The 27,408-nt window shown below is 50.0% G+C and overlaps 1 protein-coding gene across 1 annotated transcript in view; it reads right to left on the reverse strand.

The window, feature by feature from the left end:
- Positions 1–27,408, reverse strand: part of SMOC2 (SPARC related modular calcium binding 2) — a 122,598-nt gene that overhangs the window by 35,752 nt on the left and 59,438 nt on the right. The window contains exons 9-10 of the mRNA XM_040449244.1: positions 10,759–10,945; positions 4,595–4,677 (exon numbers count right to left, since the gene is read on the reverse strand). Coding sequence (XP_040305178.1) covers positions 4,595–4,677; positions 10,759–10,945 — 270 coding nt within the window. The remainder of the gene's footprint in view (positions 1–4,594; positions 4,678–10,758; positions 10,946–27,408) is intronic.

Consider the following 27,408-nt stretch of genomic DNA (forward strand, 5'->3'; position numbering starts at 1 on the left):
CTCAGACACACGTACACATACATACACACACATACACACATATACACTCACACATATATATACATACACATACACACACATATACACTCAGACACACGTACACATACATACACACATATGCACACATATATACACACACGGACACACATACACACATATACATACATACACATATACACTCACACATATATATACATACATACACATACACACACGTATATACTCAGACACACGGACACACACATACACACACATATACACACATATATACTCAGACACATGTACATATACATACACACACACAGATACACACACATATACACTCACACATATATATACATACACACACATACACACACGTATACACTCAGACACACATACACATATACACACATATATACATATATACATACATACACACATACACACATAACTACACAAAAATACACACATATGCATACACACACATATACACAGAGATACACACATATACACAGATACAAATATACACATATATACACATACATATATGCACGCACATACATATATGAACATACACACTGTACATATGCACACACATACATACACATAATTACACACGTATATGCACACACAAACATACACAAATACACATATACAAATATATACAAACATACACACATGCACAAACGTATACATACATGAACACACAATTACATACATATATACATATGCACACATATGCAAACATATACACATACACACATACACACGTGAACACACATACACGTGCACACACATGTATACACAAATGCACATACATACACACACACACACATACTTGCTATTCTCAGGACAAAGTAAGGATCATTTTATCTTACCTTAGAAAATCATAATTAATCTTGCAAAAAATTAGAGCACTGTGAGCATAGTACTTGAGAGATGCAGGGGTGCTTTTAGGGTTCCTAGCTGGGTCAAAGATCCCAGTGCACCTGCAGTCACCAGGGACTCGAAGGGCTTTTTGTCTCCGTAGACTTGAAAAGACTGTGTGTTGTGGTTCTACCCCCTTCTCGGGTCTCTGGGGACAGGGGCCCCCGGCTGCTGGCGGCTGCCGCATCTTGTCCCTGCAGTAAGCGTGTGCGCCACGTCGGTGGGGGGGAAGGGGGGTGGCGCAGGGCCGTGGGATGGGTCTGTCAGTCTCGTCACGATGCCGCAGGCTCTGCCCAGAACGGAGGAGGAGGAGGAGGAGGAGAAGACAGGTCTTCCTCCCCTCAGCCAGCGGCAAGCCCTCGGGGGGGGGGGGGGGGGGGGGGCTGGCAGGAGCAGCGAGCTCCATCCACCAGGCCATCCTCCCCCCACGTGAGGAGCCCAGGCGTCTAGGACTCGCACTGCACACCTCCCAGTCTGCAAACCGCTTGCTACATCGAAGTCCACAATGTCACTCGGCCCGGAACAGCCAACAGGCTTAGAGGAGGAGAAACGCGGCCTCGTGTCCTTAATTTACAAACTCTGTGCCACGTATGAGCGCCTCCTCTGTGCTGGGCGCTGTGCCAGCCGGCGGGCCCCGGGAGGCTCAGTCCCCGCCCCCCGGAAGACATGAGGGCATGCGCCATCTGCAAACAGCCCACGTGAACACATGCGGTGGCTGTGTCCCGCAGACAGGTGTCCGGGACAGGCGCCCTAAGGAGCCGCATAGACGGCACAGAGCTGCCCCCGGGGAAAGGCTCCGTGCCAGCAGCCCCGGGAACAGAGCTCTGCAGGGGACGCGGCGGGTGGAGGTCACCGGGTGGATGCCTAAAGAGATGTGACAGACAGATGCCAGGACTGGAGGAAGTCAGACCAATTCGTAGATGGAAAAGGGGCAGTTCAATGCCTTTGTTTAAAACTGCCGCCACCCTCGGCGTTTACCCCCCGCAGGATGCTATGACACGTCCTGTAAGGAAACTCATGGAATAAAAGAGCCCCAGTAATGACCCAGTCCTCAACAGGGGACCCGTTAGCGGGATCTTGACCTCCCCCCACACGGTAAAGCGCCAGCCTCCAAAGATGAAATCATCACTGAGCGGCAGCTCATGAGAGCCGGGCACGTGCTCACCGCCCCACGAACCGTGGGAATAATTACCTGAGAGTCAACAAACCCTCTAAAAACGTGGACCGTGAGTGAGAAAATTATAGCGTGTCTTAGAAAATAAAGGGCCCTTACTGGCCGGGGCTTAGAAAGCCAGTTAAAACGAAAACTGTACCTTTTAAGAAGAAAATGCAACAGCCTCAGTGTGGCTTGAAGCGCCTGCCCACGGGCCTGCCACTGTGCTGTTCTGGAAACGTTTCTCCTCTCGACAAGAATAGCCTCTAACCTGGAGTCATGTCAAGACCTACTTGTTTTTCCCTAATAAGGAAAACCGTCTCCAAAAAATCAAAATGATTAAGTGGTCATGAGCAGTACTAAGCAGAATGTTACACGGTTTGCATACAGTGGCCTGTGTGTCTGGAGGCTGGTTTTTATTTAAGGTATGAGCGGGGGGTGGGGGGGAATCTCTGCATGACAGCCTGATAACCCAGCCGAGGGGACAGGCTGTCCAGCTGCGAGGACGCCTCCTCGCAACGTGTTCCCTGACACTCCCGAAGGTGCTGTGACGGCCGCACCGGCCAGTGAGACATCTGCGTGCTTCTCAACTGGACCCTCAGCTGCTTCCACGAGACAAACGACCGTTTCCGTCTTGAATCACGAACCCGGTCGAAACCACACACGCTCTAGTTAGAGGTAGTGCAGTTCCGTATTATCAAATAAGGAAAAGGTAAGCGTCTTGGACCTCAGAGCCAAAGCCAAACAATCCGCTTGACGTTTATGAGACAGCACTGAGACCAGCTGAACACAGCGAGGGCTCTCCGTGCACCGAGCGCCTGCTAGACTCACTGTTTCCTGTGAGGAACAGTCTTGTCCACCACGGAGGGCAAGAGATCGCACCCGACGACGGAGGGAGAGAAGGCCCTCCGGTCCGAGAACATGAGGGCGCGTGCGATTGGGCAATTCACTGAGCTCCTTGTAAGGGTAAGACGTCATGTATGCACAAGGCGCTTAACTGGGAATCTGCGTGGGTGTCTGCAGCTGCACCTCTATGCCCTCCCCCTCCCAAGACGCGGGAGCCTGATCCCGGAGACACAAAGCAGGCAGACCACCCCCAGAGACAGACACCGTGCGATAAAAACCGTGTCTCCCACAGGCTACTTGGACCTGTGTCAAAAGACACTGGTGGGAGCTGGGGGACAGCCCCCCACACGGACGTCTCAGGACAAGCGAGGGCGACGGGCAGAGCTGTTCTCACGGAGGAAGCTGCTCCTCTCCTCCCTCTGTCTTAGGAACTTTGGTCCCCAGTGTTGGCTGGGTAACAGGTGCGTCTCGGTGATGCACCATTGTTTTCTCTCTTTATTCATAAACAGGAAAACATCTTTACGTGTCAGAGTTTAAAGCCCTCTTCCCAGGGGCGCCTGGGTGGCGCAGTCGGTTGAGCGTCCGACTTCAGCCAGGTCACGATCTCGCGGTCCGTGAGTTCGAGCCCCGCGTCGGGCTCTGGGCTGATGGCTCAGAGCCTGGAGCCTGTTTCCGATTCTGTGTCTCCCTCTCTCTCTGCCCCTCCCCCGTTCATGCTCTGTCTCTCTCTGTCCCAAAAATAAATAAACGTTGAAAAAAAAAAATTAAAAAAAAAAAAAAAAAGCCCTCTTCCCTGATACTAGGACAGACAACGCAAGAACCGCATCTTCTAAGCGGAACTGTTACGGACTTTGTGTAAGGCCAAGGTCAAACATGTGCTCTGAGCTAAAGGACATTCGAGAAGGATTTTCACGGTCTCTGAGGCATTGGTGAAACACAATCTGGAGATACTTAGAAGAAGAAAAGAAGACCCCAATGAAATAAAACAGAACTGGCTGTGAAGCACCACACGATGTCAGAGCTTCGTCTCTGAACTCCTTGATCTCATGACATGCGCCCGGCCGCCAAGACCCCGCCGGCTGGCACGCGGCCCTCTCCCCTAATCCCACGCAAACTCCGGGGGAGACGCGGCCCCCACGAAAGGCTTCAGGTGTACCTGTCGAAGGAATCATTTTTGCTGTATCACCGACACTTACGTGCTCTTTGCTGAAAGACACCGCCTTTTCATGAATGTATTTTCAATAATGATAACGTTTAACTCACCTCCTCTGTTTAATTCGAACCGGTTCTTTGCGACTACACATACTTGATACAGAGATCGAGCTCATGTTTTACTAAAACCTAAACTTCAGCTCCTTGAACAGTTGATTCCATCCTAAAGGAATGTCAGAACATGACATTTGGCTTAATACTGTCTTTTAGGTAAAACAAAGGATCCTTTTGGTTTAGAAGTTCTGATTTTAGAGACGCCGTTCGCTTCTCGGAAAGGCTGGGTCTGAGGCTCGGCACTTCCGGCCTTGCCGGCCACAGGTGCTGACGCGGGCAGGTGCCCGTGTGAGCCCGTGTGAGCCCCGCCCCGCAGGTGCCCACTTGGGACAGAGCAGGAGAGATTCCTTCTCGTCCTGAAGTTTCGAGAAGGCTCAGGTGCTGGGGGAGGCGTGCCCACCACGCCTCTGTGGCGCTTACCTTGCAGCGGACGGTCCTTGTACAAGTCCCTTGTTCGGGTCGGGTGAGCCCGGGCCGTGTTGTCACAGTTTGGCTGCTCGTACCTGTGAGGGAACGGAAGGGAAAGCGGGTTCAGACTCAGAAGGCGGTGCTCTCCTCTGTTTCCCAGGCAGCTGTGCGACGGCCCCCGTCCTTGGACCGCAGCGCGCCTGTCGTGTCCACTTCTCAGGGCTGACGACTTTCCGTGACCTCTGTGACAGGTTACTAAAGTTCAGTTTTCACAGTCGGGAGGAAGGAGCACATTGCACAAGACGGCACCTCTCCGTCCAGTTTCTGGGACAAATCTTACACGGCGGCTGCTGAACACCAACCCCGTCTCTTCCAGGATTTGTTACGGGTCAGAGGGGGAGGGGCCGGGGGCAGGTGAGGGCAGCGGCTGTGGCCCCAGGAGAGAATGCAAACTCTCGGAAAGAACCTCCGAATTTTTTATTTATATCTGAGAGACCAACTAAATCTTAATCCAATTTATGAAGCTACTACAGGTTGTCCCTGTGTTAAGAAAGGAAGGAAAAAGGAAGGAAAGAAGAGAAGGAAAGGGAAGGAGGGAGGGAGGGAGGAAGGGAGGGAGGGAGGAAGGAAGGAAGGAAGGGAGGGAGGGAGGGAGGGGGGAGGGAGGGAGGAAGGGAAGGAGAAAGAAAACACTACGTCCGGCCCCCATCAAGTGGACAGAAAAGCACGGGGAACGGACAGGTGGGTGGGGGCCGCGTGGAGCAGGCGCTGTGGCTGCCGCTGACGCCCCCCTCAGGAGAGCAGGTGCAGGGGGGGCTCCAGCACTGACTGACGGGCCCCCGGGCACCTCTGCTGAGGGCTCTGATGCCAGGCCGGCAGCCGGCACTGGCCCCCCGAGGGCCTCCCGACGGCTCCTCCGGAACGTGTGTGGGAGCACCGGCAGTGGAGACCCAGGCCGCAGGGAGGACGGCCCCCGTGCAGCGGGGCCGCTACCTGCGGGACCTGCCTCCCTGAGCACCCGTGCGGTCGGCCGGGTCTGGAAAGGGTCTTGGACAGTGTGAGCCGGGGGAGGGGACGTAGGTGGAATGTTCCGGACTGAACCCTGCTGACTTTCAGGGAAGTGATCGAGGTTCCACCGTCCATTCTGCCGTGGTCTCCTTCCTCGCTCCGGGAGGAAGGGGCGGGGCACCACGTTTCCTTCTTACAGGTCACTTCAGGTTCCTCTTTCTCTTCGCTGTTTTGTTTTCCCGCCACAGGGAACAAGAGAAACTCAAGCGTCTCCCCGGTGCCCAGTCCGGGGCGGGGGGACGACCTGCTGCGGCCGGAAGCGAGCGCCAGGGGGAACCCGAGCCCCCCGCCCCCCACCCCGAAAAGTCTCTTTGATGCCAGAGAAGTTAACACTCACTCACACAAACGAAACAGACTTTTCAAAACGTTGATTTTGAACCTGAAGCGTCCCCCACGCACTCAGGCGCACAGTTAAGCTGTCACGTTCACACTCGCCTGGAACGCGGTGGGGTTCGGCGTCGACGGCAGCGGGCCCACAGTCACGAGACCCTGAGCACAGGCGAGGGGACCCGCCTCAAGCAGGGTGGCCCCCACACTGGAACCGCAGCGGGCACAGGGGAGCCAAAATGCACCCAGAGAGGGCGAGCGGAAGAAGCCAGCGGTCGGAGGGACTGCTGCTAAGCTCCCTTTCTCACGGGTGACGTTTGCAGAACTCGCGGTCTCTATCGCAGGCTCCGGTCCGTGTCCGCGGGCTGGAACAGGTTGGAACTGGTGCCCGTGTGAGAACTGACACCATCACAGCTGACGGCCGTGGGAGGAGCCGAGCAAGTGCCCCCCCTGCTGACGGAACAGGTGGGAGCCGGGGACGGAACTCCCGGTGGACAGTCAAGTGCCCGGCCACTGAGGGCACGTCCTGTTTGCGGGAGTATCAGGGGGTGCCCCTCGGGGACAGCCACGGGCCGCTGTGTGGGGTCAGAGGCTAAGCCATGGCGTGGACTCTGTGCGGAGCCTCCGCGTGGCAGTCCCCCGCTCCGAGCCTTTCTTTGAAGCGGCCTGGAAGCCGGCCACGCTTGTCCTTCCAGCTTGGTTCCAGGTTTCACTGGAGAGCTCTTAAGAATCCTACACGTGTGGATTCAAAAATGTATACTTACATGACAGCATTCTGCCTCTTTTAAGAGGATGGTGACACGCCGTAACTTGCGGAAATGGCGATCTCAAGGAACAGAATTAACGCCTTTGAAGTCTCCAGTAAAAACAAATCTCAAATTCAGTGTTTACGCCCCTCACATTCTTTTCAATAGCGTTTCGCTCACTTGTGCGAAGTAAAAACGAGCATCTCTCGACTGTCTGCTTGCCCGTCAGATACCAGGCTCTCCGCTGGGAAGAAGGGTGATTTCGCGTGCGCTTGGCCAGTGACAGAGTCGGGCTCTGGGGTTGGGAATGGGGGGGCTGCCCTACTGCGAGGTAAGGACAGCCTGAAGTCTGGGGCCCCTGGGTGGCTCAGTCAGGTAAGCGTCCGACGTTGGCTCAGGTCACGATCCTACGCTTCGTGAGTTCGAGCCCCACGTCAGGCTCTGTGCTGATGGCCCGGAGCCCGGAGCCTGCTTCGGATTCTGTGTCTCCCTCTCTCTCTGCCCCTCCCCTGCTTGCACTCTGTCTCCCCAAAATAAATAAATATTAAAAAAAAAAAAAAAAAAAGAAAAGAACAGCCTGAAGTCTAATGGCAGATGGGTGAATGCTTCATCAGCCATCAGGAAAGTGAAAGAGAGATGGCTGTGCTCTGGGAGCTAACGTAGAAGCTGGCCACCAGCCCGATCCACGCTTAGTCGGATAATCGGATGGCCCACTCAGCTCTCCCCACTATGAAGCAGGGGCCGGCTGGAACCCGCCCCTCTCCTCCCAGATCCCACTGGACCACGCAGGGCGTGGGCTCGCGCGGGTGCCTGGGCCCCGGCCCACAGGGAATCACCACTCTATAGCCAAGATGCCAGTTCTGACACCGAAAGGCAGGAGAACCAAGAGGCATGTCGGCGCGTGGCCCAACCCGTTTCCGCCCCGATGATCATCCGAACCAGAAATTCTGTGCTGGACGGAAGCCACTCTCCACGCTGGCGGGCAAACACGTACTTCTACTGTTCCCGGCCCCAACATCCGGGAGTTTTCATTACCTTGCCTGGTGAGACGAGGAAAAGGAGCTACCTGGCTTATAACGACGGCGCACTTTATTTCTATGCCTTCTCTCTGTCTTAGAGCTTTATTTTTTATTTTTTTTAATTTTTTTTTTCCAACGTTTTTTATTTATTTTTGGGACAGAGAGAGACAGAGCATGAACGGGGAAGGGGCAGAGAGAGAGGGAGACACAGAATCGGAAACAGGCTTCAGGCTCTGAGCCATCAGCCCAGAGCCTGATGCGGGGCTCGAACTCACGGACCGCGAGATCGTGACCTGGCTGAAGTCGGACGCTCAACTGACTGCGCCACCCAGGCGCCCCTCTGTCTTGGAGCTTTAAATTACTCTTCCTGTCCGCAAATATAGAGGAAAACTGAGGGAAAAAACGTGCACCATCTACACAAATATACAGCGAAACTACGAAGTATCTCTCTGGAACTGCTTGTTTCAGAAAATCGTAAGAAAATAGCATCGATGTGACAGAAAGAGGACTTTCTGCAGGCTTCCTGCCCAGTCACAGTACAGCCAGTCGTAGATGTGGGTGAGGCTGGCCTGCAGCTTATCAGATATCCCTTAAGGTGGGTAATTTTGATTTCCCAACATCCATGCCTCTCTAGAGATCAGTCTAAACCAGGTCCATTTTTCAGGCCAGTCATGGGTTTGCCCGTGGCCGTGCGATCCAGTTCTGGCCAACAATCCATGAATTAAATTTGCTAGGTAACGTTTAGGGAAGGTTGTTTGGACTCCCGGTAAAGAAATGGGCTGTGTATCCTCTGAGCACTGTGGTGTCTGGATGAGATGCCCGGATGCCTGCAGCCATCTTATTACCATGAGAAGAGTCCATTCAAAGGTAAAGACAACACGGCGAGGATGTCAAAGTAAAGACCTGGGAGATCCTGTGTCATCAGTGACATCACCAAATCATAGCGTCAACTGAAATGCAGCTTCCTTCATCTCTGTAATTCTCACCTGAGGTAAACGTAGCCCCTCACTGTTTATGTCCACGGATGGAGGATAGATGGATGGACAGATGCACGGATGTACGGGTGGGTGGAGGGATGAGACAGAAATGCGGGCATCCAAAGGGTCTTCCTCACTGGGTTTAATTTAATGCTGTTTCTTGAAAGTCAAAGTTCTAAGAGGGAGGTACTCCCTTCTGTGGGCAAATTCTGAGAAAATGAGAACTTAATGCTCTTCTCCCTGAAGTTTTTGAAGCCACGATAAAGTCTGGGCAGAAAGAAATCAGGACAGACAGGAGGGAAGAGGGGTTCCTACATTGCTTGTCCGATTATGATAAAAATGCATACAGGTCCCCTAGGGACGACACCGTAAACCCTGGTCCGGTCGTCTCAGAGCCAATACGAGCAGTTCTGGTTTTGACAGCAAGGATTTCCGTTGGCCAGTGTGAACAAAGCCTCTCCCGGCGAGCCTGGCCCCCGTTTCTGGAGGTGTGGCCGAGGGGCCATCAGGGCAGCAGCACAAGCCCTGGCCTGGGGAGCAAAGGCCCCAACCTAAATGCACAGTGAACAAGCCTGAGTTCTAAAGGCAGAAACACTGCTTCCTGAGAAAGGTTTTTAGGGAACAGTCCCTACACACACGGGCACGGGAACCAAGACAAAGCACTCACGCCAACACCCTAAACAGATTTACGTTCTTCTCAAGCCGTGCAGGGCACACTTGTGTGGACGCTCTCTTGCGGCAGCCGTGTAGTCGCCGAACCCCACTCACCGGCCTGCAGGCCTGGGCGGGGGTCTGCTCTGGGCGGGCACAGAAGGCGTGTGGCCAGAACGGGTGACTCGCTGGCCACCAAGAACCGGCTTGAATGCTACTGTGCTCTTCCAATTTGACCCCTGCTTGTCCCGGACGGGGACCAGGTGTGGGCTCACTGCACGTCGACCAGACGTTTGCGAGCTGGTCGCCTGTCCTTCGGCCGCCTTCCTCCCCTAAATGTCTCACGGTCACCCTTGAAAGACTGGGGGAAATCATTCTGGAAGCGTCAAAACGCTCATGCCTAGGTGCTAGATATGAAACCAGAGGCCGAATTGGATGGCTTTTGAAATATTTTTGTACATTGGTGAATTATCTTATCAATCTACGAAAATTCAAACTCAATTCACGTAACAAAGGACTGCAAACACATCTTCACTCGTGTCTATCCCAGTTCCACGAGCAGTTCGTGCACTTCGGGCGCGATGACGAAACAGCCTGGCTCAAACTCACACACAATACGAGGCAGTAAATGTTTCTGCATCTCAGACCCTTGAACAGCTCTTGCTGAGCTCGCCTTTAGCACACTGTCTTGATTTTATGCTAAAGAAAGCCATTTGGGGGGCGCCTGGGTGGTGCAGTCGGTTAAGCGTCCGACTTCAGCTCAGGTCACGATCTCGCAGTCCGTGAGTTCGAGCCCCGCGTCGGGCTCTGGGCTGATGGCTCGGAGCCTGGAGCCTGTTTCCGATTCTGTGTCTCCCTCTCTCTCTGCCCCTCCCCCGTTCATGCTCTGTCTCTCTCTGTCCCAAAAAGAAATAAACGTTGAAAAAAACAAAATTAAAAAAAAAAAAAAAAAAAGAAAGCCATTTGGAAAAAACAAACAGAAAAAAGAAAGCCATTTGGGGCGATCGGTTCTTTCAGCTTAGAAAACGCGGGGCTCCCCGTGCCACAGGCAGAGCAGGGGAAGCCGCCGTGGACAAAACGCGCATTCTGCCGCCCACCCTGCTGGATACCGAGCCCGCTTCCCCGACTGCAGCCGGCCGAAATCGGGGCCCGGAAGCCTCAGGCATCACCGCTCCCCGCTGCGCGCTGGCAGCTCCCGGGGGCCGTCGGAGGGGCAGCGTGCTCCAGGTGCTGACGGCCAGAGCCATTCGTGTCTGCGGCGGCCCCACGGCGCTGTCCGGGCAGCAAAGCGAGGTCTGGGGCCGGGCACTCGTGAAGGCGGCACCCACAGCAGGCGCGCCTTCCCTGGCCTCCCGCCCGCGCCTCCCGGCCCGCGGGCGCAGCGCTACCTGGTGGACGTGCCGGGGATGGGGCGTCCGGTGTCCACGAGGACGCACCAGCAGTAGCCGGTGGACGGGTGGCACTGCACCGGTTTGTAGAGCCCACCGTGAGCGCACTCCGGAATCACCACGTTGTCGTTCTTGGGCTGCCTGGCCTCTTCCAGGGCCGACTGCTGCTCCTGGTCGCAGGAGGACACTGGGGACAAAGGACAGAGGCGTGAGCGCAGTGGGTCCCTCGCGGGGCCCGCAGGGGCGACCGGAAGGCTGCAGGAAGCCGGGGAGGCAGGGGCAGAGGCTGGCCAGTCGGAGGGGGGCCGGGTCAGCAGGGCTCAGGGAGGCACGGTGGGCCCAGGTGACCGGCAGCCACCTGTTAAAGGAGGGGCGGCTCCGGGTGCACGACAATCCAGACGGCAGCATCGGCCTATGGTCCCGCACCCAGGTTTCAGTCCAGGTTGTAAAAACTGAGGCCGTTTGTGAGTATTTGCAAACTTACTTTTTTTTTTTTTTTTTTTGCAAATCAGTGCTGGACCTGTAATTATCAATTAGTTTCTACTTCTTTCAATTTTGTCACCAACTTTTATTTAAAGGACGTGAAAGGACACAAGCCCAGCTTATGTCCGAGCACGGAGGAACCCAGTCTCGGCAGACGGCGGGCCTGGGGCCACACGGCTGCGACAGCCACAGGGCGTGTCCACGGCACACGATGGCACCGGTGACTGTGGAAAATGCTTGCTGTTAACGGTGACAGAGGCACAATCTCACGGCATCCACCACTCATGTAACAAGCAGCTGCTCGTAGGGTTTTCCAAGGGCTAGGCCTGCCCTAATTCATTTCATGGGCTTTCTCAGGCAGCCATTTGGCAGATGAGAAAACAGAGGCACGGATAAGCCACTTGGGGAAGGCCACGCGGCTAGGAAGGGGCGGACCCAGAGCTCAGATCCAGACCCGTCAAACTCAGAAGCACAAGGTCTGACCGGTTTGTCAGCCTGCACCCCTCCGACCTCCGGGCCGATGTGGCTCTCGCGCCCCCTGTGTGACACTGACTTCAATATGCCACCTGGGGGCACCAGGGGGGTTCGGTACGTAAAGCGTTCGACTCTGGATTTCGGCTCATGATCTCACAGTTCGTGAGTTTGAGCCCCACATTGGGCTCTGGGCTGCCAGTATGGAGCCTGCTTGGGATTCCCTCTCTCTCCCTCTCTCTCTCTGCCCCTCCCCTGCTCATGCACACTCTCTCTCTCTCTCTCTCAAAATAATTAAATATTTATAAATAAATAAATAATCCATCTGGAAAACAGTATGGAGGTTCCTCAAAAAATTTAAAAACAGAACCACCCTACAGTCCAGCAACCGCACCACTAGGTATTTATGCAAAGAATACCAAAACACGAGTTCAAAGGGATACATGCCCTTGGATGTTTATAGCAGCGTTATCGACAATCGTCGAAGGATGGAAAGAGCCCGAGGTGTCGATCGATGGATGAACGGATAAGGAATAATGGAATACTACCCGGCCATAAAAAAGAATGGAATCTTTCCATTCCGTTTGTAACAACGTGGATGGAGTTAGAATGTATTATGCTCCGTAAGATACGTCAGTCAGAGAAAGACAAATATCAGGTGATTTCCCTCACATGTAGAATTTAAGACACAAAGAGAATGAACACGGGGTGAGAGAGAGACAGGAGAACCAAGAACCAGACTCTCAACTACGGAGAACATACTGACGGCCACCAGAGGGAGGTGGGCAGCAGGAGCGACCCGGGTGCTGAATCACTATATCGCACACCAGGGTTTAACTAACCCGAACTTAAATGAAGATGCAGAGGACAAACAGCTCTGCAAGCAAGCCGACTGCACGGGGCTATCCGCACTCCAGCACCCCCACAAGGTGAGTGCGGTCTACTCCACAATCCTCAGAGGGTAAGAAACTCGAGCCCAACAAAGTAAAACCTGGGGAGCACTTTATCCTTCGCTGTAAAGTCACACACGGTTTGAAATACAATCTAGAAATGGTCAGCATATTCCAAACACTCCTGTTCTGGATAATTCCGGCCTAAACACAAAAGGGTAAAAATTAACACCGGCAAATTAAATCTCCCTCCTCCCCCATTTTAAAGAATTCCAAATGTGTGTGCTAGTCTGCACTTTGTCTTCGCAGTGGGCTTTCTCCGGGAGGGCCTCTGACCACTCCGCCGAGGCCCCTCGAGCGGACATGCGGAGACCCGGCCACTCACTCCCTGACCCCAGGAGGCTCAAGGTCAAGGCCGATCACAGAAGTGTCGGAGGTGGGACCGGTCAGGCTCTCACTCACGGAATCACTGCAGAGAACAGAGCCCCGTGTCCCCGGTCACATACGTGGCTAACGGTAGGGAGGCTCTGGGCCCCCCAGGGCTGTGGGCCCTCTCCCCCTGAGCTGCCCTGAGGGACCCCAGGCCCACAGCCCCGGGAGCACACCTGTCCTCCGCCTGAGCTTCTCTGTGGAATCGAGCAATGGCATTCTTTTGCCTTCGCATTTCTCCAAAGGAAGGAAACAGAGAGAACAATGCCTTGAGCGGATATAAAATCTTTATAGCACTTTCCTGCTTATGAAGCGATTCTCCATAAACCACGCTTTAGTCTGTTCGGAACCAGCTGACTGCAGTTCACAGGGACTTTGCGACTGTCGACGTAACATCGAGCAGGTGGGACCGCCGAGAAGCTGAGAAGAACGTGCTGTGGGGGACCAGCACCCAACTCAGGGGGCCCCACGAGGATGAAAGAGGTTAGATGCACGAGCAGAGCACGAGGACCGTGCTTCCCGAGTGTCAGCTGGGATGGCCTGGCACCTAACAGGCCCTCGAGGACCTGCTTTTTTTTTTTAATTTTTTTTAACGTTTATGTATTTTTGAGAGAGAGACGGAGCATGAATGGGGGAGGGTCAGAGAGAGGGAGACACAGAATCTGAAACAGGCTCCAGACTCTGAGCTGTCAGCCCAGAGCCTGACGCGGGACTCGAACTCACGGACCGCGAGATCATGACCTGAGCCGAAGTCGGCTGCTTAACCGACTGAGCCACCCAGGCGCCCCTAGGAACCACTCTTTAGATGATAAGCGGTTCTGGTATCGACAGTGATAGAAGGACCCAGGTCGCAGCTCCTCTGGCCACTCCATTTACAACACGAGGACCCTCATGTGTGGAATTTCGTGACTTGTCCCTTACCGACTGTATTGCCAAATGCTAGGAGACTTGTTAAAAACCATACGAATTTCCGTGTACCCCCTCGAAAAAAACATTAACATGTTGCGTTTCAGACCCTCCTCTGTGTTCCCACTAGAAAGTGCTTTCCCTGCCGTGGCCTCCTGGGCCGGACGCAGACTCCTGAAACCGGATGAGCACGACTGCGGCTTCATCAATCAGCGTATCTGTCCAGGTGGACATTTTGTAGGATAATCAGAGAGGCCATAGATCATTCCAATGTCACAGTAGATGCCAAAATCATGGTCATGAGCAAGAGGGAGAAGGAAAACCTTGGTCTTTGGGTGCACAGCACACTTCCTGTTCCCAACAGCCAGTGCTCTGGTCCCGGTACAGAAACCCTGGGACCCAGAAGGTCCTGGTGGCAAGCGCTCCGGGCCAAGTACAGAAGCGGCCCGATCCACCCCGAGTCCAGGGTGCAGACTCCTGCCCCAGGCACAGCCGTGCCTACTTGGGTGCCGTGTCCCTGGCACGTGAACACAGAGGAGGCCGGTAGAAGGTCTCCGCGGGACTGTCCAGACCACAGGAACCCACTCCGGGACCCTGGGGAACACTTGGCTGTGCAACTCCCACTCTTCGAGGCCTCCAAGTATTTCCAATAAATGCCCTGTGGCTCCAGTTACCCAGAATCAGAGGTTTTTGGCTGTAAATTAAGTCCTTTAAGCAACAATGTTCTGATCCTAAAATAGCCCAACATTAGGATCGGGCATTTGGTTTTCATTTCAACAATAACACTCCAACGATCGGGGTACCCGACGCACCTAGCTGAAGATCCCATCAGGCACTGTTCCAGGTGCCGGCGAGGCGACCCACGCGGTGCGGGTGATCTCTAAAGATGTAATTCATCTCTAATCCACAACAACAACTCACGGCCACTGCATCTCTTAGAACGCCACCACGCAGTTCTGTAAAATTTCAATCTGTTCCCTGTGAGTTCTGTCCTCTTCTGCATACGCTAGAGTTCGCTCAGCAAATACACAGCTCCGTAAATAAAATCCATGCATGCTCACAGGGTCATCATAAGGAAGCTCTCGCTCCAACCACAACTTGGAAACTGACAAGAAGAAAAGGACAGTGATCGGCACTTGTGGCCCGTGAGTCACTTGAGACCATGAGAAGTCACTAGGGAAGGTGCAGCAGAGCCACACCTTCTCAGAGGAAACCCTCAGAGCAGTTAGTCCGTGACTCCAAGGGCTCACACACATGGGAGCTGATTCCCAGCACGCAGCCCTGGAAAACACACTGCTCACTGTGAGCGTCCACTTGGTTCCTTTTCAGAAGTTTTATTAGTGAACAGAATTTATGGTGTGATTATTTGGGCACAAAATACTTCTCAAGCTCCATCCAAGGACATTCTGTATCTATAGAAATGGTTCTGGGAAATTCTCGAAATGTCCCTTTGGAGTATTTTATTTCATATTTGAAGGTTCATCACAAGCAAAGTAAGATTAAGTCAACAATCTCTTATAATTTGCCAAGAACGTTGTAAAATGTAGAAGATATTAGAGCGGAGTCAGAAGAAATTTCATGTTTGTTGCACAAACATCCTGGTCAGTTAGAAATGTTAAATTAAGCAATTTTATTTGGTAAATCTGGCTCCATGTGGGGAATTCAAACTTGTTGGAGAAATGCAGTTCTGTGTTCCATTGCTAAGGGCCATGATGAAGGAAGAAGGCCTTTAGACAAACCGATGACAACCCCTGGGAACAGAGGCTAAACAGAAACTCGATTTCTGCTTTGGAAAGTGGCTCTCCCTCCCTAAGGCAGCACCAGCCCCAGGGGACCTGACCTCGGCTCACGCTGGGGACACAGGGAGATGACACAGACACCCTTTGTTCATAAAGGGCATGAAGCACTTATAAGTGGAGATAAACACAGAACAAAGCTTATTTTACCACAAATCCAGAAACTTTCAAACATTGGGACACAGAAGCAGGGCTTTAAAAGGGCCCCACAGAAATAGGTTTCAAGGAAGGCCCGGAAACACGTGGAGGGAGGCCCCATAAAGCATTAGGAAAGGAGGTGCCCAGGGAGGGGCGCCTGGGTGGCACAGTGGGTTAAGCATCCAACGTCGGCTCGACTTCGGCTCAGATTCATGAGTTGGAGCCCTGGGTCGGGCTCTGTGCCGACGATCCTGTCAGCACAGAGCCTGCTTGGAATTCCCTCCCTCTCTCTGCCTCTCCACTGCTCTCTCTCTCTTCCTCTCAAAATAAAGTTAAGAAAGAAAGAAAGAAAGAAAAGGAATAGAAAACTCCCAGTGCAGCTGTGGGGGCGATGGGACAGGATGGGATGGCTGTTCTGAGCCAGGATGATGTCATTAGGGAAAAGGTCAGGTTCAGGAGGAGGAGTCAGGCCCCCAGCTTTCCTCGGCCCCTCAACCTCTTGTCTGACCAACTTTAGCAAAAATCTAATCCTCATTTAAGCCCATCCTGCCTCCCAGGAGGACTGTGTGACCGAACGGCACAACACCTACAAAGTGATAGGTTCTACACAAACTTGGGAGTATTATTAATGTTGAGCACAAGGTTTACAGAACCCACCGGGCACAGAGACACAAAGATAAGAGGTCCTATAAAGAACTAGACTCGCAGCCCCAAAGAAAATTTAGATACTTTCAATACCATCCACGTAGAGTTTTTCAATCACATATTCAAGCATCAGAATGGGGAAATCCTAGATTTTTCTGTAACTAGTAGTTTCATTAACGCCCACGTTCACCTTACATTAGCCTACTAATTACCTAACCCTCCAAGTAGTGATACGTAAAGAAGCCTCAGGTGACTGATAGGAATTGAAAGAGAGAGTGCTCTTTCTGCCACGCGTCCACCCAGCACTTTCTGTGTCTGGCCACGGAGACGCCTCTCGACCCTCCAACCTGGCGTATACAACCCGTCATGCCGGCAAAGCTCAACATCCTCCACAAACAAGCAGCCTTCCGTTCAGTTTGTCGAGTCCGTTCTCATCCAGGCCACTGGCTCTCGGTACTCTAGATGGCTCTCCTCCCGCCATGGCTTCGTGGCACGACATGCTGATACCGTGAGCCACTTGACCCAACATAACTGTGGTGACTGCACCGCTCTCTCTTCCACAATCTGTGCCATCTACGCTTGTGCGGTTCCACGCAGGTGCATTTGTGCCCGACTCCACGTGCTTGCCAATGTGTGTGGCTCAGACACGTGGCCTCCTGGGCCACGCACCCCGTGCTGAGCAGATTCTTCAGAGGTAATTAGCACTTCGGAGGTAATCTGCCTCAGTCCTTTTTCATGAAAATATTACAGTAGAAACATGAGTGCAATGCCAACTTGTCTGTGTAAATTTTCATTTCTACAGTCGTAGAACCACTCTGTGTTTTTAGAAAACTACCTCTGCAAATTTGGTTGGATTAAAAAAAAATTAGTTAGCTTTTAAAATTATTTTATCTCCCAAACCATCAATAGATTTCAGTGACTTATAATGTGTCTGAAAGTGTGTTCAAATAATCTGACGACCAGAGGGAAGTCAGATTATAACAAATGGCTGCAGGACATTTTTGAACTTAAAGAAAAAAAAAAAGCACTTAATTAATGATCTCATCAAGTACGCCCCACTTGATTTTAGTATGATGATGCCCCAAATGCATTTAAAGAAATTACATCCATTCCAAAAAACAGACAGACAAGAGACCTTTGGGTTCGGCCATATTTCATGGGTATGCAGGCTGCAGCAGTAAGTTTTGGCTAGCTCACCTTCCAAGAGTTTCACGTTAATATTTAGGGTTTCGCTGCTTACTTTCCGACAGGCACAGAATCCTGGGAAGCTTTCTAAAAAGCAAAATATTTGAAGCTGTTGCCCATTGGGTGCCCACCACCACAGATGCAGACTTGTAACACCAGCAGGTCAACAGGCGGTTCCAGTCCTCTTCTTGATGCTGAGTTTCCTCTGTTCCGCCCTTAGCTGTCAGCACAGTTTGCAAGCACGCCACTCCAGGTCCCCAATTCTCCACAACAGGGTTTCCGTTGTTTGTGTCGTGGGGGCGAGTGATGCCCAGATGGTGGGTCGTTGGATGGTTATGGTTGTTCTTTGTAAAGGACCCTGTGTCCCTTTATCCACATGATAATCTGCTCTTGGAACATTCTGTTTTCCCAGACACACCTCATATTAAAGAATCACATAAATTTGCTATTCAACAGCAGCCAACGCCATAAGGGTTCTTCAGAAACGATTTGCAGGTATTGAAAGTGTGCCCATACATTACCCTAATGGCTCTTGCTTATTGTATTTGCATTAATTCGTATTCAGTTTATACTGACAGATTCTATTTTCCATTTACTCTCATTTAGTTCTATAAAGGAAGAGACAATGAGGAAAATTTAATTTTCAAAGTCAGCATCGTTACTTAAATCTCTGGCAATCCTCCCCAAAATATGGCAGGTTGCATGATGTGAAGTAGAGAAGACTGAATAAAGATATAAAGAAACACAGAATCAAGACTGCTTCGTCCGACCTGGCCCATGGCTTTAGGGAAGTCATGTAAATGATGGAATTGTTTGCCACGTAGTATCACACCAGTCTAACTGCCTCCTGAGATGGTCAGAGGAGCTAATGGAATAATATATGAGTGTATGTAGAAAGAAGGATAAGGCGTCTTTCAAAATTGAGGGACTATTTAAAATACTAGAGGGGCGCCTGGGTGGCTCAGTCGGTTGAGCGTCCAACTTCGGCTCAGGTCATGATCTCGCGGTCTGTGAGTTTGAGCCCCGCGTCGGGCTCTGGGCTGACGGCTCGGAGCCTGGAGCCTGCTGCGGATTCTGTGTCTCCCTCTCTTTCCCTCCCCCACTCATGCTCTATCTCTCTCTCTCTCTCTGCCAAAAATAAATAACATAAAAAAATTTTTAAATAAAATAAAATAAAATACTAGAAATAATACTCAGTAACTCCTTTAGATGTTTTAATGACATTATACCCTAAATGCAAACGTTTTCAGTTACAGTAAAACTATCCATTTTTATGCAAAGAAAACGTAGGTGTTATTCTTCTTAAGGTGAATTACTTCATTCACTAAATGGCAAAACGCCCAGAAAACTGGTATTAGAAGAAAACTTTATCTGATAAAAAGTATATATATTTTATTTTCTTAATTTTTTAAAGTTTACTTACTGATTTTGAGAGACAGAGAGAGTGAGCAGGGGAGGAGCAGAGAGAGAGGGAGCAAGAGAATGCCAAGCAGGCTCTGCCCTGTCAGCGCAGAGCCTGATGCAGGGCTTGAACTCACGAACCGGGAGATCATGGCCTGAGCTGAAACCAAAAGTTGGACACTTAACCAACTGAGCCACCGGAAAAGCATATGTTTTAAAAATGCACAGCTAACATCAGATTTAATGATAAAAGACTTAATGCATTCACTCTAAGCTTGGAAATTGTGTCAACACTCCTACTTGTGATTATACTGGGTGTCCTGGGCAACGTATTAAAGATAAGAAATAGAAACACAGAAAGATTGGGGGGGGGGGGGAATGTAGTAGAACTTTCTCTAATCACACATGACAGAATTATGTACGTAAAAAGAATCTAAAACATCTACCAAGAAAAAACTGCTAGAATTAATAAGTGAATATAGCAAACCCTCAAGATACAATGTCAATATGCAAAAATCACCTGTCTATGTAGTAGCAAGGAATAACTAGAAAATACCATTTTTAAAAGGCATTTCCAATAACATCAAAAACATGAAATAAGTTTATGAAAAGATGTGCAAGACATTGAAAAAGCACTGCTGAGGGAAATGAAAGGAAACAATACAAGTGGAGAGAGATGTACCATGTTCATGGACCAGAAGACTCAGTGATGTTATAATGTTCATTCTTCCCAGACTGTCTGTGGTTTCAACATAATGCCCAACAAATCCCTAAGATGCTCTCTTGTGGAAATTGGCATTTTCATTCTAAAATGTATTTGGAAAATCAAAAGACCGGAAATATCCAAAGCACTCTTTTGAAAGAACAAAGTTGGAGGACTAACATTGCTGCATTTTAAAGGTCATTATAAAGCTGCCTCTCCAGACAGTATGTGACTGGAATCAAGATAGCTAAATAGATAATGGGAAAAAATAAAGACTTCATAAACAGACCCCAGAATACATGTTCAATTGATATTTAACAAGGCACCAAAGCAATTCAAAGAGGGAAAGTCTTTTCAACAAATGATTCTAGAACGACAGGCTATCTACGCTCCAATAAAAAAAAAAAAAACAAAAAAAAAACACAAAGTCTAAAGTACACCACACACAACAATTTATTTGAAAAGACTTCAAAATCTCAACATAAAAGCTAAACACTATAAAGCATCTAAAGAAAATACGTGAGCCTGTGTTTGTGACACTGGGTTAGACACTTTTTAGGTCCGATATAGAAAGCCTTAAGTACAGAAGAAATATGTAGTAAATTAGACTCTACTAAAACTGAAAACATATACTCACCAAAACACACCAAGAAAAAAGTAAAAGGCCAGGCTACGGACTGTGAGAAAATGTCCCTAAGGCATACATCCGACAAAGATTCAGGCTATATAAAGGACTCCTACAGATTAATAAAGAAAGATGAAGAATTAAATTGGGCAAATATTTGAATAGATACTTCAAAGATATGCGACTGAACAATAAACACTTGAAAAATGGTCTAGGACTATGTGTCACTAGACTGGCTCAAAGTAAAAATCCAAAGCCAAGGGCTGGGACTCTCACACAAATGCAAATGATAGGAACGCTTTGGAAATCTACTCTTGGGTAAATACCCAAGAGTAATGGATAAAGCATCCATAAAATAACATATAAGAACATATATGGAACCTTATTTGTAAGAACCCTAACCTGGAAGCAATTAAAATATCCATTAAGTGGAAAAAAATAAATAAATAAATAAATAAATAAATAACAAATAAATAAATAAAAAATAAAATATCCATTAAGTGGAAAGTGCACAAATCGTGGAGTATGCATACAATATGCAGTTATGTATACATGTATAGAGAATAAATGGGTAATATAGATAGTCAATAAGGATGAATCTCAAAACTATTATAATGAGCCAAACAGAAACAAGGGGGCATACAGTGCATTATTCCATTTATATGCAATTCTGGCCCAGGTAAGAGTAACACAGAACCATGGGATAATGGAAATCAGAACAGTAGTTGCCTCTAAGAAGGCGCTGACCCAGAAGGGCCTGAGGGAGCTCACCCGGTGATGGAGACCTTCTCTGTCTTGAAGGATGTGACTTCCATGGGCATTCCTGCTTGCCAGAGCTAAGCTCATCTCACTGAGCACCACGGTCTGTGTATCTCACCGTATAAAAATATCCTCAATAAACAGACTGATACCTAAATGAATCTTCAAAAGTTTTCAAAATAAGAATAAAATAGGGGGCGCCCGGGTGGCTCAGTCGGTTGGGCGTCCGACTTCAGCTCAGGTCATGATCTCGCGGTTCGTGGGTTCGAGTCCCACGTCAGGCTCTGTGCTGACAGCTCGGAGCCTGGAGGCTGCTTCGGATTCTGTGTCTTCCTCTCTCTCTGCCCCTCCCCTGCTCACGCTGTCTCTCTCTGTCTCTCAAAAATAAATAAATGTAGGGGCGCCTGGGTGGCTCAGTCGGTTGAGCGTCCGACTTCGGCTCAGGTCATGATCTCACGGTCTGTGGGTTTGAACCCTGCGTCGGGCTCTGTGCTGACAGCTCAGAGCCTGAAGCCTGCTTCGGATTCAGTGTCTACCTCTCTCTTTGCCCCTCCCCTGCTCATGCTCTCTCTCTCTCTCTCTCTCTGTCAAAAATAAACAAACATTAAAAAAAATTTTTTTTAATAAATAAATAAATAAATAAATAAATAAATAAATGTAAAAAGAATTGTTTTAAATAAAAAAAAGAATAAAATAGGGACTCTAAGAGACGAGAAAATATCGGTCACAGTTTTATTGGCAACACATTGTTTTTTTAGTGTGTCTTATGAAGGGTGGTACCTCAATTCAATGATGTGCAAACCACGTGTGAAAGCCCACAGTCAGTCCCCAGCAAGTGGCACTTGACGAAAGCTTCGTCTCCTCCTCCTTTTTTCCAAGAGGACTTGGTGTGCACGCTGTCTACGAAACAAAGAACTCTGACCATGAAATGCGGCATAAAGAAAGGACAGAAGCACCTACAGGCCGAGTGACTCTACATGTGCAGCGGTAGCTTTGTCCATAATAGCTCTTGGGCCTCCAAGGACTGGCTTAACCGGCTGAAGAAAGTTTCCCTTAAAAGCTGTGCCGTAAGACCCGCAGAAAGTCTGTTTGGCCCCGTGTCCAACGGGTCCTGATTAATCTGTAAGAGCCTCCAAGTTATAAGCGGTTTTCCCGTATGATCGGATGTATCACATGAACAACCCCTGCGTCCACCCCTCCTCTTTGCTTCCCGGTACCGTCCTCGCTGTCCTGCTTCAGGGTCCTCTGCTGGCCTGAAATCTCACTACTATTGGCTGGCCCGACTCCCAAGATCTCGTGGGCCTGCCACACGGCTCTGACGTGCGTGGACTAGAGTTTGTTTACTCCTGATGGCCCCTGCCAAGTCCCAGTTACCACTGCAACCGCAGCCCGGAAGGCTCGAAATGCCTGTCTCCTCAGCCGATTCCCACCCTCGTCCCCGACTGTGCCTCACATCCTCCAGGGCCTCCCACTTAGGAGAATTACACACTAACTTCGGGACTCCACAGATGACCTTGCTGGCCCGTCCTTGTTCCCTCCCCGTCGCCAGCACTTCCACACGGGCAGGGCGTCACGTTGGGTCCAAACACGTGAGCTCCCTGGCTCAGAGGACGTCTGCAGGCACCAGACAAGCTGGGGCTGGACAGGTGCACGGAACCGCTTCCCTCACCCCTACTCTTGCTCCGAGAAGAACATTCTCCTTTTCTCACTCGCACAAGGAGGAGGAGACACGTGGGGCAGAGCCCAGCCAAGATCAGCAGGTGCGTGAGAAACAAACACTGATCGCTGATTCCCACGAACATTCTGGGGTTATTTCTTGCGAAGCAGTAGCTCTCTGACACGACAGTCATTCCAGCGTAAGCTTCCAAAACCAGTGTCTTCTACTTTTTTTTTTTTTTTGCCTCTCCTTACAGTATTTTCAAAAGTCACCCCCCAAATACTCCTAATTAAGATACCAAATATCTTACCTCTCCAAGCATTTGGTCACATTCCCTCATTAGCTTATGACCCCTGCTTTTAACGTGCATACAATTAACCACAGGTTCACTGAACAGACCTGTGCTCAGCAAACATGGTGTGTGGGGCACTGGGCCACACACAAGGATTCATATGGATGTAGACGGAGGGTCCCCAACAAAAGGTGGACATGCAGGGCAGCAGGGGCCAGACTGAGGGACCCCTGAGCCAGGTTCAGGGGTTCCCACAGCACGGGAAGCCTTGTAAGATTTTCAAGACTGCTACGATCGTATCTGTACTTTAGGAACCCTGGTGGCAGGCTTCTAGAGGACCGACTTGAGGCTATCTTACATTACCTTACCTACTAGGGTACCCAGGCCTTAAAATATGAGACACATAGGAGATTAAGTGACAGACACTGCAAGCATGAGGAAGCCCGGATAAAAGTACATAGATAATTCAGCACAAATGCAAGCAACGACTAAGTGCCCAATTAGACATATAGACCGCTGTCCCTTGGAAGGCCAAAGATCTCCCAATTTACCTCCTGAAGCACTCAGCTGTAGGTGCACACCGACCCGGTCCACGCACTGAATCAACAGTGAGCCTAGCACCTTTGTTCTGCTGTTTATTTTATTTTATTTTATTTTATTTTATTTTATTTTATTTTTTTAATTTTTTTTCAACGTTTTTTATTTATTTTTGGGACAGAGCATGAACGGGGGAGGGGCAGAGAGAGAGGGAGACACAGAATCGGAAACAGGCTCCAGGCTCTGAGCCATCAGCCCAGAGCCCGACGCGGGGCTCGAACCCACGGACCGCGAGATCGTGACCTGGCTGAAGTCGGACGTTTAACCGACTGCGCCACCCAGGCGCCCCTTTGTTCTGCTGTTTTAAAGGGCATGTAAGCCACGGGGGCTCACCAAATGTAAGCTACTTTCCGTCATACTGGCCACACCACCACTCTGTGTGATCACCTACCATCTAACCTGTGGACATTGAGTTTCACTGCTACCTGAAGGGAGGTCAGTAAAGTATCTCAAGGTTTAAAAAGGACACCTCACACACACAAGTATTTCAGAGATAAAATAATGAACAGTTTGCTGGGGCACATGGGTGGCTCAGTCGGTTGAGCGTCCGACTTCGGCTCAGGTCGTGATCTCGCAATTTGTGAGTTGGAGCCCCGCGCCGGGCTCTGTGCCGACAGCTCAGAGCCTGGAGCCTGCTTTGGATTCTGTGTCTCCTTCTCTCTCTGCCCCTCCCCGCCTTGTGCTCTGTCTCTATCAAAAATAAATAAAATATTTAAAAATTAAAAAAAAACACAATAAGTTTGTTCGGTAGAATCCCACTTATAAAACCATATGAATTTTGCAGATGAGCAGAGACTGGAGATTGACTACAGGTTTTTCACGTATTCATTTACTTGGTTGCATGTGAATTCTGTGAAGGGGGATTACCGTCATCATTTTACAAATTCAGTGACGGAATCAGAGAAGGTAAATTATTTTCCCAATCTGGGTAATGAGCGACAGAGACAGCCGGGAACCAAAGTGCTGGGCGGGGGTGAGCACTTCTGACAAGTTGCCAGATAATGCTAAAGCAGGCATATATTTTCATCTGTCGCACATGTCGACAGAGAGGTTTCCATGTGTTCTTAGCATCGATTCCCTGATTTGTACTCATATTGTCTTCATCAGTCATGGAATGCCTGTGGCTTTCTTTTTAATTACACAACAGATGATCAAAGAAGGCAAAAAAGAAAAAAAAAAAAAAACGAGAAATGCACCCTTACGGTTTGATTTTCTAGAAATGGTGGATTGGGCAGAGGGCAACCTTGAAACTCATAATATAAATGGAATACAATTACCCGCGTGTCCACGTTCAGGAGGCCACCAATCGGGGTTCTCAGTGCTAAGGCTTTGCCCACAAGCAGCACGTATGTGTCACCGGCCACGCAACTTGATTCCAAAGGAAGGTTTTTAAGGTTAACTTTTTAATCCAGAGTCATTGTCTTAATATTTACAGGCGTCACAGGCACGGAGCTCGGCTTCCGCATATTGTCCTGCGATCCCGGTAAGCACAGAACGAGGGACGTGTATTCCCACCGAGAGTTTTTTCCAGTGAAGAAATGGAGACTCCGGAAAGGCCTACGGCTTACGCGAGACGGCAAAGCTAGGGAAAGCGGAGTGGGAACCCACACCCACGCGGTGGCGCAAAACCCACACTTCAGCCACGGTGCCCCCGCCCCTCACCGCCCTCTCGAGAGACACACAATATGGGAAACCACAGCCAAACTCGAGTCTTGAAAAAACAGATCTGGATGCGATTCATGGATCCAGTTTCTTTGCAAAGAAAATAGTGACCACGGGTGTCCATTCTGATGATTTTTTCCCATATTTATTTCCCATAGCAACAGACCCAGACCTGAGTAACTGGAGACCTAGAAGTCGTTCCCGTTCTGAAACATGAGCAAAGCCCCCGGGAGAGGAGGAGAACACAGCCAAGACAAGGAAAAGCCACCTCAGCGGGATCTTGGGGCCCCGTGATGCCGAATGATCCCCAATCACACCCCTTCCCCTCTGTGCCCCAGTGTTTCCGGAGGGTTCATCCACGTGAAAGTCAACCTCACCCAAGCCTTCTATCAGTCACAATTACACCAACATCACTCCACAGTGTCCCCTTACCCACTTCTCTGTTTTTCTTCCACCCTGAGCCTAACTCTCTGAGGTGCTCCCCAGATCCTGTCCCTGTTCTCCAGCACCGCCCCCCGGGGTTTCTGCACCAGGAGCCACCACAGGGCCACACTGTCCCTCCCACATTCATGGGACGGAACTCCACAGCCATCACCAAGCAGCCCTGCCCAGCACCCACCCTCCCAGCCGCTGCTAACGAACCCCTCGAAGCCTTCCTCAACGGTGAGTACGGCACCCCTCGCCCGCTGTCTCCTGAACAACGTCTGTTATGCAGAGTACGACACTGATTTTCTTAAAAGGGAGGCAATAATAAAAGTAGTCAGATTTTATATTTGGATTCCTTATACACAGAATTAGAGTATTTTCCATTTTCCAGAAAAGTCCCCCATCAAGACGGGTGGTTTTATCTAACACAGCTGATTACAAACAAAACTGACCCCGCCATCTTATTTAAAACACACTGGGTCCACTCAAGCCAATGTCCAGAGTTGGCCAACTTTCTCCAAACTAGTTTTCTTTGCATTTCGGTAAGGGAAAGAACAGATGAGAAAAGGAAAAGCCAGAAGCGGCATTTTGACACAAACGACAGATGTTTGAGAACCACGTCCCTGTGCCACACGATGCAGCCTGGCGTACCAGACGTGTCCCGTGTGGGAACAGTGCAGACCCTCTAACTGTGCATTCTTGAGCTGACTTTCCAGTCTGTCCCTCAACTGCAAAACGAGAACAACAGCCCGTACCTCACCATTGTGACAGAGAGATAAAGCCTGATAGACACAGAGCCTGTCACACAGAGTGTCCTATGCTCACCTATCCCTTTCTCTAACGGGTGCAGAAGAAAGCACATGAGGCCACAGAACTAGGTCAGCAGGACTGCATTTTCCTGCAGGTCGACGAGATTGCTACTTAATGGTGTTGCACCCTTAGAACCAGGGAGAAGTGGTATTCCGACGCCTGAAAATCATGCCCCCAAACACCACTATCTACGGCCAGTTCACTGTAACAGGTGTTTTTGCCGAGACTAACATATAAAATGACGTTAGAAGCAGCTCTTTCAGGAACAGCGATATGGTGTCACCAGCAATAACTCAATCCTAGCAGAATTCTTCTCCCTTCTTCGAAAACACCACGTGGAGCCTTTTTTGTTCTTGGGGAAACTGTCACCTGAAGGCAACCCCGTGGGTGTTTGTCCGGAGCCTGGCTGATCGGGGAGGGTGTGGGCTGTGCCTGCAAGGAGATTATTCAGAGACGAACAACCTATATACAATTAGAGCAGACAGGACCCGAGAACCGTTTAGGTCTTCCGAGGGGTTCTACAGGATTTAAAGAAAATAAAGTCACATTTCTACAGCCCTTTTCATCATAGAAGCACCTCCCATTCATGTATTTTATTCAATTCTAATTGCTGAGGACTGCAGAGGGGTCAACAAACACTGGGCACTATCTTAACCACTTCGGGGGAGCTCATGAATAGTCATAGATACTCACAGACGGTGATGGATACTCATAGAAAGTTATGGATCCTCATAGATGGTCATGGAAACTCATAGATGGTCATGAATACTCATAG

Source organism: Herpailurus yagouaroundi, unplaced genomic scaffold (assembly GCF_014898765.1).
Source record: "Herpailurus yagouaroundi ecotype Mexico unplaced genomic scaffold, PumYag 198, whole genome shotgun sequence".
Lineage (NCBI taxonomy): Eukaryota > Metazoa > Chordata > Mammalia > Carnivora > Felidae > Herpailurus > Herpailurus yagouaroundi.